Source organism: Oncorhynchus mykiss, chromosome 11 (genome assembly GCF_057628025.1).
Source record: "Oncorhynchus mykiss isolate SJ-2025 chromosome 11, ASM5762802v1, whole genome shotgun sequence".
Classification (NCBI taxonomy): domain Eukaryota; kingdom Metazoa; phylum Chordata; class Actinopteri; order Salmoniformes; family Salmonidae; genus Oncorhynchus; species Oncorhynchus mykiss.
Window position 1 is genome coordinate 71,372,491 of NC_143032.1, and position 17,510 is coordinate 71,390,000.

The window sequence follows — 17,510 nt, forward strand, 5'->3', positions numbered from 1 at the left end:
AGCTTAGTCCTGACTTGAGCCTAGTTCTGTGTAGCTCTGTTGGTAGAGGATGGTGCTTGCTCTGCCAGGGTTATGGGTTTGATTCCAGGGGCCAACCATACGTGAAATGTATGCATGCATGACAGGAAGTTGCTTTGGATCAAAGCATCTGCTAAATGGCACATTTTATTGTTTTAAAGGACTGAATATTTTTGCAGGTCAGGACGAGTCTTTAGAAAGGGAAAGGGGGATACCTAGTCAGTTACTGAATGCATTCAACTGAAATGTGTTTTCCGCATTTAACCCAACCCCTCTGAATCTGAGAGGTGCGGGGCCTGCCTAATGAAGAACTATTCAGCATGGAGTGCAGTCACTAGGAAAGAAGGAAACCGAGATTCTTTCCATTGTGCAGTTACTACAGACTCAACCCAATACACTATGACATCACAGCAGTAAGAGAGAAGGGGTTTGGTAATAGGTCTACAGTTGGATGGAGACAGCTCCGTTATAAACACACTCACACACATACACACACACACGCGTACACACTGACTGTATCTATGACACTGTGCTCCACATTGGGCCGGTGTACCGTTACTGCTGACTAGCTTCTGGCATAGTCTCAGGTTATCTGGGACAGAGGAGTTCAACATGATTCCTGAAACTGGTGCTATGGTTCTAGGTGTTACACAGCTACAGATATAGCATGTTAATTTGGTAGCAAGAGAACATCTGGTTGCAAGAGAACTTTCCTGTATTGCAGGATATGTAAAAGTTGTAGTGTATTTGAGGTTTAAAAAGGCTTCTTAATATTGTAATTTCCACTTTGAAATTTCAGACTTGATTTTACCAAAAATGGATTAGCCCCTACAAAAATGTACATTAAATATAATCCACATAATAATTCTAATGTCTTGTTGCTGCAGGATTTTTTACCCGCTGTAGCAAACTGGCTCAAATTAAGATCCTACATCTGTAGCTAATCACTGACTGTTTTCAACTGAGAATATTCCCCCTCACCTTTCCGCTGTGATAGCCCATGTCTGTTGTGGGCTGAGCTGGGTATGTGCTCTACATTGGTGGTGTATGTGTTTCTTTTCCCTAAAGACATACGCGGTGAACAGTCCAATTTCATATTAAAGGATGTGGACCAAGCAGAAGGTACTTACATAGTGCACATATTATTACAGTGGAGGCTGCTGAGGGGAGGATGACTCATAATAATGTCTGGAACGGAACAAATGGCATAGCATCAAACACATGGAAACTATGCGTTTGATGTATTTGATACCATTCCACTGATTCCGCTCCAGCCATTGCCACGAGCCTTTCCTCCCCAATTAGGGTGACACCAACCACCTGTGATACTATATACAGTACCCTTCAAATTCAACTCTGGACCTTGAAGTTAAAGCTTCGCTATTTGAAGAGTATTACCACCAATAACTGTGTTTTTCATTGTTCCTCTCTGAACATGGACTGGTTAAGACCTGGAACACCAAGTGGGTGCCATTAAATATGAGTTAAAACACAAAAGCACCAGGCTCCGGACTTCGCAGCGTAAGAGTTGATTAGCCCAGATCCTAACAAGTGCACTTATTCAGATGAATGCTAACTCCAGTCCAAATTCCATTACATGAATTACTCCCGTTTAGCATGAGCAATCATGACAGTAAATTGTACAAGAAAATGTACAATGCCATGAAACACCTTGAGGAGCATAATGTTATAGAATGCATCCTGTTTACCTTGCCAACTATAAAACCAGTTGTGGTTGATGAGAGAAGCTGGGATCCCCTGACGTCATGAGCCTGAGGCCAGTGTTAAAGCTTTGCTGTTTGAAGAGTATTCCCACCAATAACATCCTCCTCTTCATTTCCTCCTAGATCGACCACATGGTCTCACCGATACTGTCAGGACAACATAGACAACCAGGGGCACCATGGGCCAGGCTGGACTCGGACTACATAACATCATCCCGTCAAAACACACACACACACACACACACACACACACACACACACACACACACACACACACACACACACACACACACACACACACACACACACACACACACACACACACACACACACACACACACACACACACACACACACACACACACACACACACACACACACACACACACACACACACACACACACACACACACACACACACACACACACACACACACACACACACACACACACACACACACACACACACACACACACACACACACACACACACACACACACACACACACACACACACACACACACACACACACACACACACACACACACACACACACACACACACACACACACACACACACACACACACACACACACACACACACACACACACACACACACACACACACACACACACACACACACACACACACACACACACACACACACACACACACACACACACACACACACACACACACACACACACACACACACACACACACACACACACACACACACACACACACACACACACACACACACACACACACACACACACACACACACACACACACACACACACACACACACACACACACACACACACACACACACACACACACACACACACACACACACACACACACACACACACACACACACACACACACACACACACACACACACACACACACACACACACACACACACACACACACACACACACACACACACACACACACACACACACACACACACACACACACACACACACACACACACACACACACACACACACACACACACACACACACACACACACACACACACACACACACACACACACACACACACACACACACACACACACACACACACACACACACACACACACACACACACACACACACACACACACACACACACACACACACACACACACACACACACACACACACACACACACACACACACACACACACACACATATTTTTTGGACACCACAATCACAAGAAGGCTGCAAACTCCAAACTAATACCTGATGATGGGGTACTGCAGGGAAATAACAGTGAAAAGGAATGATATAATCTTGATGGACATTCAAAGCAAAAAGCAGTCACATCAAACACTTATTTCATCATTGCATTTATTGCTGAAGGTTTGTATAAAGATAATAGCACCTGTACAATATCATATAAACACATCGGCAATCTTAACTGAGGCCTGAGAGGGATGACCTGCAACAACTCATTCTCATTGGCCAGCCTAATAAAGGGGAGGGGCACCACAGGATAGATATACAGCACTAGAGTAGGATGACGTTACCCAGAGACACTAATCTAGGGTCAGTTTCATGTTTTCCCCTCATGGTTAAAGTTAGGATTTGGGGAGCGTAAGCTGATCCCAGATCTATGCCTCCGGTAAATCACTTTTCAGATCCACAGTACGCCGGAGAGCTCTTAGAACGAGAGAAATAACACTGAAAAACCCACAATAACACAATAAAAAAAACACTAGACAAAAACATTCATCTTTATTGTATAGTCTACTATTTACCCAGTATTTTCTCAGAAGCAGAGATGTGAAGTATTTAAAATACTTCTGAGTATTGTGTAATTTGTATTACACTGGACTGAAAAACACTCCAATCTGTTTTTAACAAGATCCTTTTGAAAGCTGTAATTTGTATTTTCTAAATATTTTGTTGTTGTTGTTATAGCGGTTCACCATTGTGGCCCCGTATCACTCTGTATTGGAATCACAAGTCTGATGGCACTACGGGGTGATAAGAGCATCCGCTAAATTAGCTAAATATAAATGTGTATGTAAAAATGGACAATTGCAAAGCAAGCTGAGTGTTATGTGAATAAGCTCCGCCCCAAAACAAGGTTTGTCTAGAAGGGATACAGCTTTAGTCAAAATTGACATTTGTAGAAGGTTTAGGAGAATTTACGCAAGCAGGTTAGGAGAATTAACGTAGCAGGTTAGGAGAATTAGGCTAAACTGTATGCCATCTAGACGTGACCCTGAAACAAGGCCAATAATAATACCCAGTGTGCTTTGCAGTTCATTTTGGTATGTTCATTTTCACATATACATTTACATTTTGGTTATGTAGCAGACACTCTTATCCAGAGTGACATACAGTCAGTGCAAATGAACAACAACATATCACACTTATAGCAAGTAAAACGTTTCTGAGAATGCTGTTGCTGTTCGGGCCAGCTAAGTGCTTCTGTATTATAAAATGCAAAATACATGTATTTGAATTAAATACATTTAAAAATTCAAGTATTTTGTGGTTTATTTTGATACATTGATCTTTATGGTATTTTGTTATTGTATTTGGTCATTTTTTGCCAATCCCTGCTCAGAAGTGACATGGAAAATGTTGATGACATAATAGTTATCTTATCATTACTAATTTGTTTTGGGGGATTAATTAAGTATCAGAAAATACCCATTTTCACATCCTAATGTCTTTGTAAATACGAGGCAAATACCAGCTGAAAGGGGATTGTAAACACAGTGTTATCGGATGTCATCATCATTTCTGTGGTGGGGGAACGTTGAATAGAAAACAACATGGCAGCCGATTACACAGGTATACATTCTGAGTGACATTCATCAGTATTGGAAAGCAGGTGGGATATTGGAGAGAAGTTGACATAACTAACTCTTTAGAGGCAGCTGGAGGCCTGATACCCTGGAAGAGTTGGGAAGGTGCAAGACTGGCTAAGACAAACTGCACACAGCAGCAGTACACAGTACCATAGCTCCATGAATTTCTGCCCAATGAAGATAACGACAGTTTGTGGGGGTTATTATGATGATGATGGTGAAAAGGCTGCTGTCGGCTGATTGCACTAGAGATGAAATCCACCAATAGGATCGCAGTGTGGAAGCCCTGTACGTGTGCATTTTGTATGAGAGGGGTCCATGTGGTGGGTGTAGTGCGGGTCAGAGTTTACCCTCTACAGGTGACACAGCACTGTTTCTGGATGGACCTGAGGGAGCAGCGGCCAAGCAGCTTCAACTTGTCACAGAACCGAGACGACATGCTGTTCCTCCTACACAGCAGACCTATACAACCAACACCAAGGACAGAACAGAACACGGATTTAGGTCAACCACAATAAATAAAAGCATCCAGTGTAACTACAGTTTAGTACCTTGCTTAAGGCACATCGACACATGTTTCACCTAGCTGGCTTGGGGGTTTGAACGAGCAACCTTTCAGTTACCAGCCTAGCGCTCTTAACGGCTAGGCTACCTGCTGTATTGTGTGTCCATCAACAGTATATACAGCTCTGGAAAAAATGAAGAGACCACTGCAAAATGATCCGTTTCTCTGGTTTTACTATTTATAGGTATGTGTTTGGGTAAAATTAACATTTTGTTTTATTCTATAAGCTACTGACAGCATTTCTCCCAAATTCCAAATCAAATATTGTAATTTAGAGCTTTTGTTCGCAGAAAATGACAACTGGTCATAATAACAAAAAATATGCAGTGTTGTCAGACCTCGAATAATGCAAAGAAAAATAATAACATTTTTAAACAACACAATACTAATGTTTTAACTTAGGAAGAGTTCAGAAATCAATATTTGGTGGAATAACCCTGATTTTCAATCACAGCTTTCATGCGTCTTGGCCTGCTCTTAAACCCTGAGTGTTTGACGGTAATTAAGTTGTCTGTGGTTTTTCGTTCTCACTGATACTTTGTCACTATTATACTTTGTATGAGTTATGTTACTCGTTACCATCCCCCCTAGACTGCCGGGCCAAAGGGATTCCTAACAGTTAGTCTTACCTGTGTTAGTGGTACCTGTGTTAGTGGTACCTGTGTTTGTGGTACCTGTGTTAGTGGTATCTGTGTTAGTGGTACCTGTGTTAGTGGTACCTGTGTTAGTCGTACCTATGTTTGTCGTACCTGTGTTTGTCTTACCTGTGTTAGTGTTACACTCCTGCAAGTTGCATGTCCTGATTGTGTCAGGCCTGTTGCTCTGGTCACAGAGACTGTTCTCCACAGAGCTAGAGTCCTCAACGACACACGGCACCACGCGATGCTGCATCCCCCCACCACAACTCACAGAGCACTGACACACACAGAAGAAAACAGATATTACTCACACACACTAGTCCCCACTGACACACCGTACCATGCAATGCACACTCTGAACATGTAACAGGTGCAAACTGTAAGTATGTTCCCCTGTGCCATTACCTTCTCCCAGTCCTGCGGGTCCCAGTAGCTGCAGCGCTGCAGGTTGCAGGTCTCTGTGTCGTTTGGTCTCTGGGTGGCGCTACAGCGCTGCGGCTCAGGGCAGTACACCAGCCGCTCCCACAATCCACCACCACAGCTACGAGAACACTGGGGATGAAAGGAGTTTATATTAACAATCATATTGTAATTCATATGAACCAAGCAAGTCAACATGTGATAACGTGTGTGTGTACCTGTCCCCAGGGGGAAGTTCTCCAGGGCTGGCAGGGTTGGGGATGACAGGACAGGGTGCTGGGGGGTCTGGAGGAAAGAGCTTGGCAGTGGAACGGTCTCAGTGGATGTCCCTTCTGCCCATCCACACACTGCACCTCACGCTGCCTCCTTCCCACCACCTCACATTGCTCTGGACACTACGGAGAGAGAGGGGGGAGAGAATGAGAGAGAGGGTGGGAGGAGAGAGAGAATGAGAGAGGGTGGGAGGAGAGAGAGAATGAGAGAGAAAGGGTGGGAGAGAGAGAATGAGAGAAATTGGGTGGGAGAGAGCGAATGAGAGAGAGAGGGTGGGAGAGAGAGAATGAGAGAGAGGGTGGGAGAGAGAGAATGAGAGAGAGAGGGTGGGAGGAGAGAGAGAATGAGAGCGGGTGGGAGGAGAGAGAGAATGAGAGAGAGAGGGTGGGAGAGAGAGAGTGAGAGAGAGAGGGTGGGAGAGAGAGAATGAGAGAGAGAGGGTGGGAGAGAGAGAATGAGAGTGAGGGGGTGGGAGAGAATGAGAGAGAGAGGGTGGGAGAGAGAGAATGAGAGAGAGAGGGTGGGAGAGAGAGAATGAGAGAGAGAGAGGGTGGGAGAGAGAGAATGAGAGAGAGAGGGTGGGAGAGAGAGAATGAGAGAGAGAGGGTGGGAGAGAGCGGAGCAAAGAAAAGAGTCCCCTCATCCAGCAGGTCCTGGGGCTGAGTTCACAGACCTGGTCCACTAACACACTGAAGCCTCAGGACCAGAACATCCAATCAATCAGAATAAACCAAATTACAACACTGTCAAAACAAAACATAAGCACAAGCACAAACTAAAATACAGTGCTATCTGGCCCTAAATCGACAGTACACCATGGCAAACTATTTGACCATGGTTACTGATAAAAATCTTGTGGGTTGGCAGCGTGTGAGTTGGCAGATGTGGGTTGGCAGCGCACTACATTGCTGCCTGCCATAAGATGAGGGACAGTGTCTGACAGACCAACCAACCTGTACTATGCTTACTGTTATGGTTCAATGTTGAATAAAGGTTAAATAAATCAATTAAAAATAAATGTATGGTTATTTTGACCCTTGATTATTGTTGATACTGTTGTCCCATTGATAATATGGATTATTATTATTTTAATTATGTTAATATTGTAAATCTCCAAAGTAAGCTTTGGCAATATGTACATTGTAACGTTATGCTAATAAAGCAAATTGAATTGAATTGAGAGAGAGAGAGAAAGGTATGGTATAATCAGCTCACCATAAGAGACGTGTTGCTGTCTTGTGTAGTTTACCCAGGATACTGACCTTGCTCCAGTTGCCACTCAGCCAGGTGGCACAGGGGCGCAGGTGGCAGGTGCGAGCTGGTTCCGGTCTCTCCAGGTTGGCACAGTCCGATTCCTGCTGGGAGCTACACAGCACTGGCCTCCACACTGCCCCCAGGCCACATGACGTAGAACACTGACACAGACAACAGGTGAGAAGAGAGAGAGAGGAAGACGGAACGTCAGTAACAGGGTCAAGGGAGATTTGGTTTATTTGATTTAATTCTGATGTAAAACCTTTGTTCATCAAAAGGAAGTATGTTGTAAGTAAGTATAGACGTGTGTCTTCTCCATGACTATACACCACTATAAGAGGGTTCATTCTTACATTTGGGATTCTAATAAACTAAAGGCATCTTTATAGGGTCATTATCACTAAGCTCATCAATGGTTACAGTTTCCTGTACTCACCTCGCTCCAGTTGCCCACCACCCAGAACACATCCATGCTGATTGGCTCCTGGGCGTTCAGGGACCCATAGTCATTGGTGAAGGTCACTACGGGAATTTCTGGTTTCTGCTTCTGACCTTTGCCTTTTGAACAAAGGGAGGGGCCTTTAAAACGTGAGGCAGGCTTCTTAGCCAGTGGGCCTGGCTTTTTAGAACAGGGGGCAGAGCTGCCATTCTCTGGGATCTCATTGGGCTTCTTCAGCTTAATGATCCTCGCAGTGGGGTGGGGGGCATCTGTTGATGGGCTAGTAGAGTAGGGGGCATCTCTAGTGTGGAAAGTGCCTTCTGTTGTGGGGTACAGTACTTGTTTACTGTGGTAAGGGACTTTGGGTGTACTCCTCACCCCTGCTGTGTGTGCCAGGGGTGTAGGGGTGGTGTGGGGCACTGTGGTTGCCCGTTGGGTGGAAGGGGTGGTTTTGGGGCGAGTGAGGGGGTAGTGGTGGGGGGTCACGGGCTGGCGTCCAGTGCCGGTTTGTGGGGCTGAGGGGGAGGTAGTGCGAAGTACTCTGGTTGCGTGTGGGGTTGTATGTGATGTTGTTTGGACACTTGTGTGCGGTGTAATTGTAGGGTGTAACCTGGTGGTGGTCACGGTGGCTGGTGATTTTTTGGGAGTCCTGAGAGAGGTTGCTGTGGTAAAAATGTCAAAATCTATATGCCCCTCCTTCCCTGTTGTCATGACGTCCTCCACTACATAGTCATACCCCGGGGTGTACCTCACCCCCGAGTCTGGAAACACAAAACCAGATGTACTCCCCTCCTCCTTTATCTCTTCTTCCTCTTTGTCTCTCATGTCCCTCTCTCTGTTCTCCTCTTCAGTAGGAATGGTCGTAATAAAAAAACCTTTCTTATCCTCTACACTCCCATTCTTCTCCACTATCAGGTTCAACTCATAGCCATCCACGTCGATGATGTCCGAAGCTGTGGAGGATGGTGGAAGGGGCCTGGTGGTAGAGGTGGTGATGGGGGTTGTAGTTCTCTCAGTCACAGTGATGGTTCTGGGTGTAGCGGTGGGGCTGGTGCTTCTGGGACCCCAGGCGTGTGTAACCGGCTGCCTGGTGGGGTGTTTCTTGGGCGGGTAGACACGCCGGTATTTAGGGGGTGGTCCAGGACGTCGTCGGAGGCCTGCGCTTGGACAGCTCAGCAGGGCACATAGAGACTTGGAGCGAGGCATGGTTTCTATGTCACACTTTCGTTTGGGTGCAGTCAGGCAGGTGACTGTCCGGGAGCGCACGCTACCACCACATGACACTGGGCACTGAGCGGGAGAAAGATTAAATAGGTTATTAACACAACAAGGAGAGAGAGAGAGAGACAGAGCAAGAGAGAGAGGTTTACAAAACAGGCAGGATAGGGAAGCTAGAGGGGAGAATGGATAGAGGCATGGGCAGAAACACAGGAAGAGACAGGGTGTGAGAGAGGGAGAGAATAGAACTGTACCGGGCTCCAGCTGCCCACGGCCCAGTCGGGTCCACAGGACAGGTCTCTGTTGCAGGGCACCACAGGTTTGGGTTTGAGCAGCTGTTTACAGTCCCCAGGGTGGAGGACTCTCTCCTCCCCTGCCACAGTGCGAACACACATCACCGTGCGCTTCCTCACCCCTTCTGAACCACAGGTGGCAGAGCACAGCTGCCAGCCCCCCACCCACCACCTACCCAGGGGGAGAGGGAACAGAGTGGGAGAGGGAACAGAGTGGGAGAGGGAACAGAGTGTGAGAGGGAACAGAGTGTGAGAGGGAACAGAGTGTGAGAGGGAACAGAGTGGGAGAAGGAACAGAGTGTGAGAGGGAACAGAGTGGGAGAGGGAACAGAGTGGGAGAGGGAACAGAGTGTGAGAGGGAACAGAGTGGGAGAGGGAACAGAGTGTGAGAGGGAACAGAGTGTGAGAGGGAACAGAGTGTGAGAGGGAACAGAGTGGGAGAGGGAACAGAGTGGGAGAGGGAACAGAGTGTGAGAGGGAACAGAGGAGTCCTGAACAAATATGTCTTCTGCACATATTATTTTCAGAAGCAAATCAGACTAAAAACAACCGTACTAAAAGTTAGAACAGACAGTAATAACACCAGATACAGCAGTAATAACGTAGTACTACAGTAGAAATAAGACAGGTGTTATAGATTGGATGTCTTAGTAATGGGGACACTATGAAACCTGACGGGACAGTCCATGTTCTTGCACTTGCGGTGTCTGTCCTCCGGGCGGCTCTCTGGGTCACACAGAGACTCATCTACCACACCCACCTCCAGCTCAAAACACCTGGCAGGCTGCTGCTGCTCACCTGGATGGCACAGAACACAGGGAATGTTTCTGCCTGAATAATCACACTGTAGGCTATAACTCTCAATACTGCTTAACTCTCTGAATTGAAATGCAATCATCATCCATATCATCAGAATCCAAAATCCACAACTCTTAATATCTGACAAGTTAACACAATCCACAACTCTTAATATCTGACAAGTTAACACAATCCACAACTCTTAATATCTGACAAGTTAACACAATCCACAACTCTTAATATCTGATAAGTTAACACAATCTACAACTCTTAATATCTGACAAGTTAACACAATCCACAACTCTTAATATCTGACAAGTTAACACAATCCACAACTCTTAATATCTGACAAGTTAACACAATCTACAACTCTTAATATCTGACAAGTTAACACAATCTACAACTCTTAATATCTGACAAGTTAACACAATCCACAACTCTTAATATCTGACAAGTTAACACAATCCACAACTCTTAATATCTGACAAGTTAACACAATCCACAACTCTTAATATCTGACAAGTTAACACAATCCACAACTCGTAATATCTGACAAGTTAACACAATCTACAACTCTTAATATCTGACAAGTTAACACAATCTACAACTCTTAATATCTGACAAGTTAAAACACACGGAGTACAAATATTCTACACACGGAGTATGGCCGTCCGACCAAAGCTGAATATGAATTTAAAGCATATCATTAGTTGTTTAAAAGACAACCACTCACCTAGCCCACATGTGGTGCTGCAGTCTGTCCAGGCCCCATGCCTCCACCTGTACTCCGACTTGATTACCTCATTTCCTGTCTGGCGGGTCTTCTTGATGGTGTACTCGTACTTTATACCTGGGTTCTTCTCCTGGTACAGCAACTGAACAACAGGAAACACACCCAGCTGTTAGTGTGTGTGTATGGTGTACTCGTACTTTATACCTGGGTTCTTCTCCTGGTACAGCAACTGAACAACAGGAAACACACCCAGCTGTTAGTGTGTGTGTATGGTGTACTCGTACTTTATACCTGGGTTCTTCTCCTGGTACAGCAACTGAACAACAGGAAACACACCCAGCTGTTAGTGTGTGTGTATGGTGTACTCATACTTTATACCTGGGTTCTTCTCCTGGTACAGCAACTGAACAACAGGAAACACACCCAGCTGTTAGTGTGTGTGTATACCATCTAAATCGTCATCTGGCTGGTCAATATCTAGCTGGGTGGTTTCCTGTGTTGGGTGTGTATAGTGTATATGGATTATGTGTGTAATTAGATTATGTCTGGTTATTTGGTGGGTATAGTTTAAATGGTGTGTGTAATTGGATTATGACTGGTTATTTGGTGTGTATAGTTTATATGGTGTGTGTAGTTTATATGGTGTGTGTAATTGGATTATGACTGGTTATTTGGTGTGTGTAGTTTATATGGTGTGTGTAGTTAGATTATGACTGGTTATTTGGTGTGTGTAGTTTAAATGGTGTGTGTAGTTTATATGGTGTGTGTAATTCGATTTTGACTGGTTATTTGGTGTGTATAGTTTATATGGTGTGTGTAATTGGATTATGACTGGTTATTTGGTGTGTATAGTTTAAATGGTGTGTGTAGTTTATATGGTGTGTGTAATTAGATTTTGACTGGTTATTTGGTGTGTGTAGTTTATATGGTGTGTGTAATTAGATTTTGACTGGTTATTTGGTGTGTGTAGTTTAAATGGTGTGTGTAGTTTATATGGTGTGTGTAGTTAGATTATGACTGGTTATTTGGTGTGTGTAGTTTATATGGTGTGTGTAGTTAGATTATGACTGGTTATTTGGTGTGTATAGTTTATATGGTGTGTGTAATTGGATTATGACTGGTTATTTGGTGTGTATAGTTTATATGGTGTGTGTAGTTTATATGGTGTGTGTAGTTAGATTATGACTGGTTATTTGGTGTGTGTAGTTTATATGGTGTGTGTAATTAGATTTTGACTGGTTATTTGGTGTGTGTAGTTTAAATGGTGTGTGTAGTTTATATGGTGTGTGTAATTAGATTTTGACTGGTTATTTGGTGTGTGTAGTTTATATGGTGTGTGTAATTAGATTTTGACTGGTTATTTGGTGTGTGTAGTTTAAATGGTGTGTGTAGTTTATATGGTGTGTGTAATTCGATTTTGACTGGTTATTTGGTGTGTGTAGTTTATATGGTGTGTGTAATTAGATTTTGACTGGTTATTTGGTGTGTGTAGTTTATATGGTGTGTGTAATTAGATTTTGACTGGTTATTTGGTGTGTGTAGTTTATATGGTGTGTGTAATTAGATTTTGACTGGTTATTTGGTGTGTATAGTTTAAATGGTGTGTGTAATTAGATTTTGACTGGTTATATGGTGTGTGTAGTTTATATGGTGTGTGTAATTAGATTTTGACTGGTTATTTGGTGTGTATAGTTTATATGGTGTGTTGTAATTCGATTTTGACTGGTTATTTGGTGTGTATAGTTTATATGGTGTGTGTAATTAGATTTTGACTGGTTATTTGGTGTGTGTAGTTTATATGGTGTGTGTAGTTAGATTATGTCTGGTTATTTGGTGTGTATAGTTTATATGGTGTGTGTAGTTTATATGGTGTGTGTAATTAGATTATGACTGGTTATTTGGTGTGTATAGTTTATATGGTGTGTGTAGTTTAAATGGTGTGTGTAATTAGATTATGACTGGTTATTTGGTGGGTATAGTTTATATGGTGTGTGTACCTGGATCATGACTGGTTGTTTGGTGTGTATAGTTTAAATGGTGTGTGTAATTAGATTTTGACTGGTTATTTGGTGTGTATAGTTTAAATGGTGTGTGTACCTGGATCATGACTGGTTGTTTGGTGGGTCCAGAGGAGGTAAGGTTCTCCAGGTTCCCACTGCGTTCATAGTAGAAGGTGGCTCCGCCTGCCTTGTACTCCCCGTTCCATTGGATGATGTACTGGCCATTCAGGAAGTACTCCTCTGACATCTGACCCCGCAGAGCCAGGAAGTTCCCCGCCTCCTCCACTTCCTGGACAACAATGTCACGAGCCCCCTCTGGGATCACTCCCACGTCCACGTAGCCTGGGACAGGAGGATGGAGGAAAAGGGGAATCGGCTGTGTTAGTGCTGGGCTGGAACAAAAGCCTGCAAACCCATGGGTCCCTGGGACCGAAAAACAGAAAGTATTCTTACTCCTTGACTTATTCCACATTTTGTTGTGTACAGCCTGAATTCAAAATGTATTAAATTGATTATTTTTCACACCCATCTACACACAATAGCCCATAATGACAAAGTGAAAACATGTCTTAGAAATGTTTGCACATTTATTGAAAATGAAATACAGAAATATCTCATTTCCATACAGTAAGTATTTACAATAGATGTTAAAATCACATTTGGTAGCAATTACAGCTGGAAGTATTTCTGGGTGAAAGTCTCTAAAAGCTTTGCACACCTGGATTGCACACTATTTGCAAATATATAAATTTTTTACATTCTTCAAGACCTGTCAAGTTGGTTGTTGATCATTTGCAGATAGCCATTTGCAAGTCTTGCCATAGACTATCAAGCTGATTTAAGTTAAAACTGTAACTAGGCCACTCAGGAACATTCAATATCGTCATGGTAAGCAACTTCTGTTTTAGGTTATTGTCCTGCTGAAAGGGGAATTTGTCTCCCAGTGTCTTTTGGAAAGCAGACCGAACCAGGTTTTACTCTAGGATTTTTCCTGTGCTTAGCTCTATTCCGACCCTGTCAAACCAATGTGTCGGAGGACACACTGTACAGCTGGCGTCAGAGGTCAGCTTGCAGGCACCCAGACCGCCACAAGGAGTCACTAGAGCGCAATGGGACAAGGAAATCCAGGCCGGCCAAACCCTCCCCTAACCCGGACAATGCTGGGCCAATTGTGTGCCGCCCCATGGGTCTCCCGGTCACGGCCGGCTGTGACACAGCCTGGGATCAAACCCAGGTCTGTAGTGGCGCCTCAAGCACTGTGATGCAGGGCCTTAGACCGCTGCCCCACTCGGGAGGCCCAACTTTACCATGCTTAAAGGGATGTTCAATGTCTGCTTTTTTTCTCTCACCCATCTACCAATAGGTGCCATTATTTGCGAGGCATTTGAAAACCTCACTGGTCTTTGTGGTTGAATCTGTGTTTGAAATGACGGATCTTACAGATAATTGTATGTGTGGGATACAGAGATGAGGTAGTCATTCAAAAATCATGTTAAACACTATTATTGCACACAGAGTGAGTCCATGCAACTTGTAATGTAACTTGTTAAGCACATTTTCACTCCTGAACTTGTTTAGACTTCAAATAACAAATGGTATGAAATCTTATCGACTGAAGACATTTTAGATTGTCATTGTTAATTAAACAATTTGCAAAATCTTGAAAAACATAATTCCACTTAGAAATGATTGGGTATTAGGTGTAGGCCGATGACAAAAAAATCTACATTTAATCAATATAAAATTCAGGCTGTAACACAATGAAATGTGGAAAAAGTCAAGGGGTGGTAATACATTCTGAAGGCATCTAATCATAAACCTACTCCTGAAATTGTAGCAAAGCTAGAAGCAATGAAATGCAAGCAAAGGCATGATGAAGACACTGTTAAACAATCAAAACATAATTCATGGTTGCAGGCCGCAACGTGGGAGAGGCCAGAGCACACAGAGAGGCCACCATGGCAGCCAGACTCTCTGTGATGTTTAATAGAGGGTGTGTGTCTGTTAGGTGACGGGGGGTGGGCTAACCCTGTCTCTGTGTGCTCTGGCTGTGCCTCAGTTTTTTATAGTGTGTGGATGGGTGGGGGAGGTGTTGTTGTGTGTCTGTTTGTGAGGGTAAGAGAAGGGGCAGCATCGCTTTGGATCTCAGCTCTGCCCTTTGAAGATTCATATAGCTGAGCCGGCCGGTGTCTGGAAATGGGCGGACACACACGCGCACACACACACACACGCACGCACGCACGCACGCACACTCACACACACACACACACACACACACACACACACACACACACACACACACACACACACACAGACACACACACACACACACACACACACACACACACACACACACACACACACACACACACACACACACACACACACACACACACACACACACACACACACTCACACACACACACACACACACACACACACACACACACACACACACACACACACACACACACACACACACACACACACACACACACACACAGTGGGTGTCTGGGTGGTAAGGTTGAGATCTGGGTCTGGATAGCTAGCAGTGGTAACTTACCACCTGATTGGCTAGGTGGTATTGTGTGCCATACTGCTTATATCTGATGCCTGATGCCTCCTTTCATCGACACTATAACTGTCTGGGGGAAGAGTCTATAACTGTCTGGGGGTAGAGTCTAGAACTGTCTGGGGTAGTGTCTAGAACTGTCTGGGGCAGAGTCTAGAACTGTCTGGGGTAGAGTCTAGAACTGTCTGGGGGTAGAGTCTAGAACTGTCTGGGGTAGAGTCTAGAACTGTCTGAGGGAAGAGTCTAGAACTGTCTGGGGGAAGAGTCTAGAACTGTCTGGGGTAGAGTCTAGAACTGTCTGAGGGTAGAGTCTAGAACTGTCTGGGGTAGAGTCTAGAACTGTCTGGGGGCAGAGTCTAGAACTGTCTGAGGGTAGAGTCTAGAACTGTCTGAGGTAGAGTCTATAACTGTCTGGGGTAGAGTCTAGAACTGTCTGGGGGTAGAGTCTAGAACTGTCTGAGGGTAGAGTCTAGAACTGTCTGAGGTAGAGTCTAGAACTGTCTGGGGTAGAGTCTAGAACTGTCTGGGGTAGAGTCTAGAACTGTCTGGGGTAGAGTCTAGAACTGTCTGAGGGTAGAGTCTAGAACTGTCTGGGGTAGAGTCTAGAACTGTCTGGGGTAGAGTCTAGAACTGTCTGGGGTAGAGTCTAGAACTGTCTGGGGGTAGAGTCTAGACCTGTCTGGGGGTAGAGTCTAGAACTGTGGGGGTAGAGTCTAGAACTGTCTGTGGTAGAGTCTAGAACTGTCTAGGGTAGAGTCTAGAACTGTCTGGGGTAGAGTCTAGGGGCTAGAACTGTCTGGGGTAGGTTCTAGGGTCTATAATGGTATGGGGGTAGGGTATAGGGACTAGAATTGTCTGGGGTAAAGTCTAGGGGCTATAACTCTCTGGGGTAGGGTCTAGGGACCAGAATTGTCTGGGGTAGGGTCTAGGGGCTATAACTGTCTGGGGGGTAGGGTATAGGGGCTATAACTGTCTGGGAGTAGGATCTATGGGCTAGAACTGTCTGGGGTAGGTTCTAGGGTCTATAATGGTATGGGGGTAGGGTCTAGGGACTATAATTGTCTGGGGTAAAGTCTAGGGGCTATAACTCTCTGGAGTAGGGTCTTGGGACTAGAATTGTCTGGGGTAGGGTCTAGGGGCTATAACTGCCTGGGGGTAGGGCCTAGGGGCTATAACTGTCTGGGGGTAAGGTCTAGGGGCTATAACAGTCTGGGGTAGGGTCTAGGGTCTAGAATGGTCTGGGGTATGGTCTAGGGGCTATAACACTCTGGGTGTAGGGTTTAGGGGCTATAACTGTTTGGTGGTATGGTCAGGGGCTATAACTGTTTGGGGGTAGGGTCTAGGGTCTAAAATGGTCTGGGGCTAGGGTCTAGGGGCTAGAACTGTCTGGGGGTAGGATCTAGGGGCTATAACTGTCTGGGGGTAGGATCTTGGGGCTATAACTGTTTGGGGGTAGGGTCTAGGGGCAATAACTGTCTGGAGGTAGGGTCTAGAGGCTATAACTGTAGGATCTAGGGGTCAGTTGGGGTTTGGGCCCTCCAAAGTGATTATTTGAGTTATATCCCAGATTTGAATGCAACATCAATGTGATATGTGAGGAAGAGCTGCTTGGAGATTTCTAGTAAACTACTGTACTTTCCTGTTCTGTACTTTGACAACTGCTGATGTAAAAAGGTCTCTCTCTCTCTGGCTGTGAGGTCGCTGAGTTCACTAGTGAGTCA

At 44.7% G+C, this 17,510-nt stretch overlaps 1 protein-coding gene across 5 annotated transcripts in view; it reads right to left on the bottom strand.

The window, feature by feature from the left end:
• Positions 1-3,097: 3,097 nt before the first annotated feature.
• LOC110536308 (A disintegrin and metalloproteinase with thrombospondin motifs 12) overlaps positions 3,098-17,510 on the bottom strand; it is a 46,427-nt gene continuing 32,014 nt past the window's right edge. For 2 of the 5 annotated variants that reach the window (XM_090191071.1, XM_090191072.1), the window contains 10 exons: positions 13,315-13,559; positions 11,218-11,359; positions 10,358-10,484; positions 9,648-9,858; positions 8,173-9,465; positions 7,745-7,897; positions 6,428-6,604; positions 6,195-6,341; positions 5,916-6,066; positions 3,098-5,048 (listed from right to left, as the gene is read on the bottom strand). In XM_090191071.1, coding sequence (XP_090047197.1) covers positions 4,933-5,048; positions 5,916-6,066; positions 6,195-6,341; positions 6,428-6,604; positions 7,745-7,897; positions 8,173-9,465; positions 9,648-9,858; positions 10,358-10,484; positions 11,218-11,359; positions 13,315-13,559 — 2,762 coding nt within the window. In that variant the 3' untranslated portion in view covers positions 3,098-4,932. Of the gene's footprint in view, positions 5,049-5,915; positions 6,067-6,194; positions 6,342-6,427; positions 6,605-7,744; positions 7,898-8,172; positions 9,466-9,647; positions 9,859-10,357; positions 10,485-11,217; positions 11,360-11,458; positions 11,621-13,214; positions 13,560-17,510 lie in introns of those variants that run through there. The other 3 variants (XR_016484681.1, XM_090191073.1, XM_090191075.1) reach the window with 3 other exon arrangements.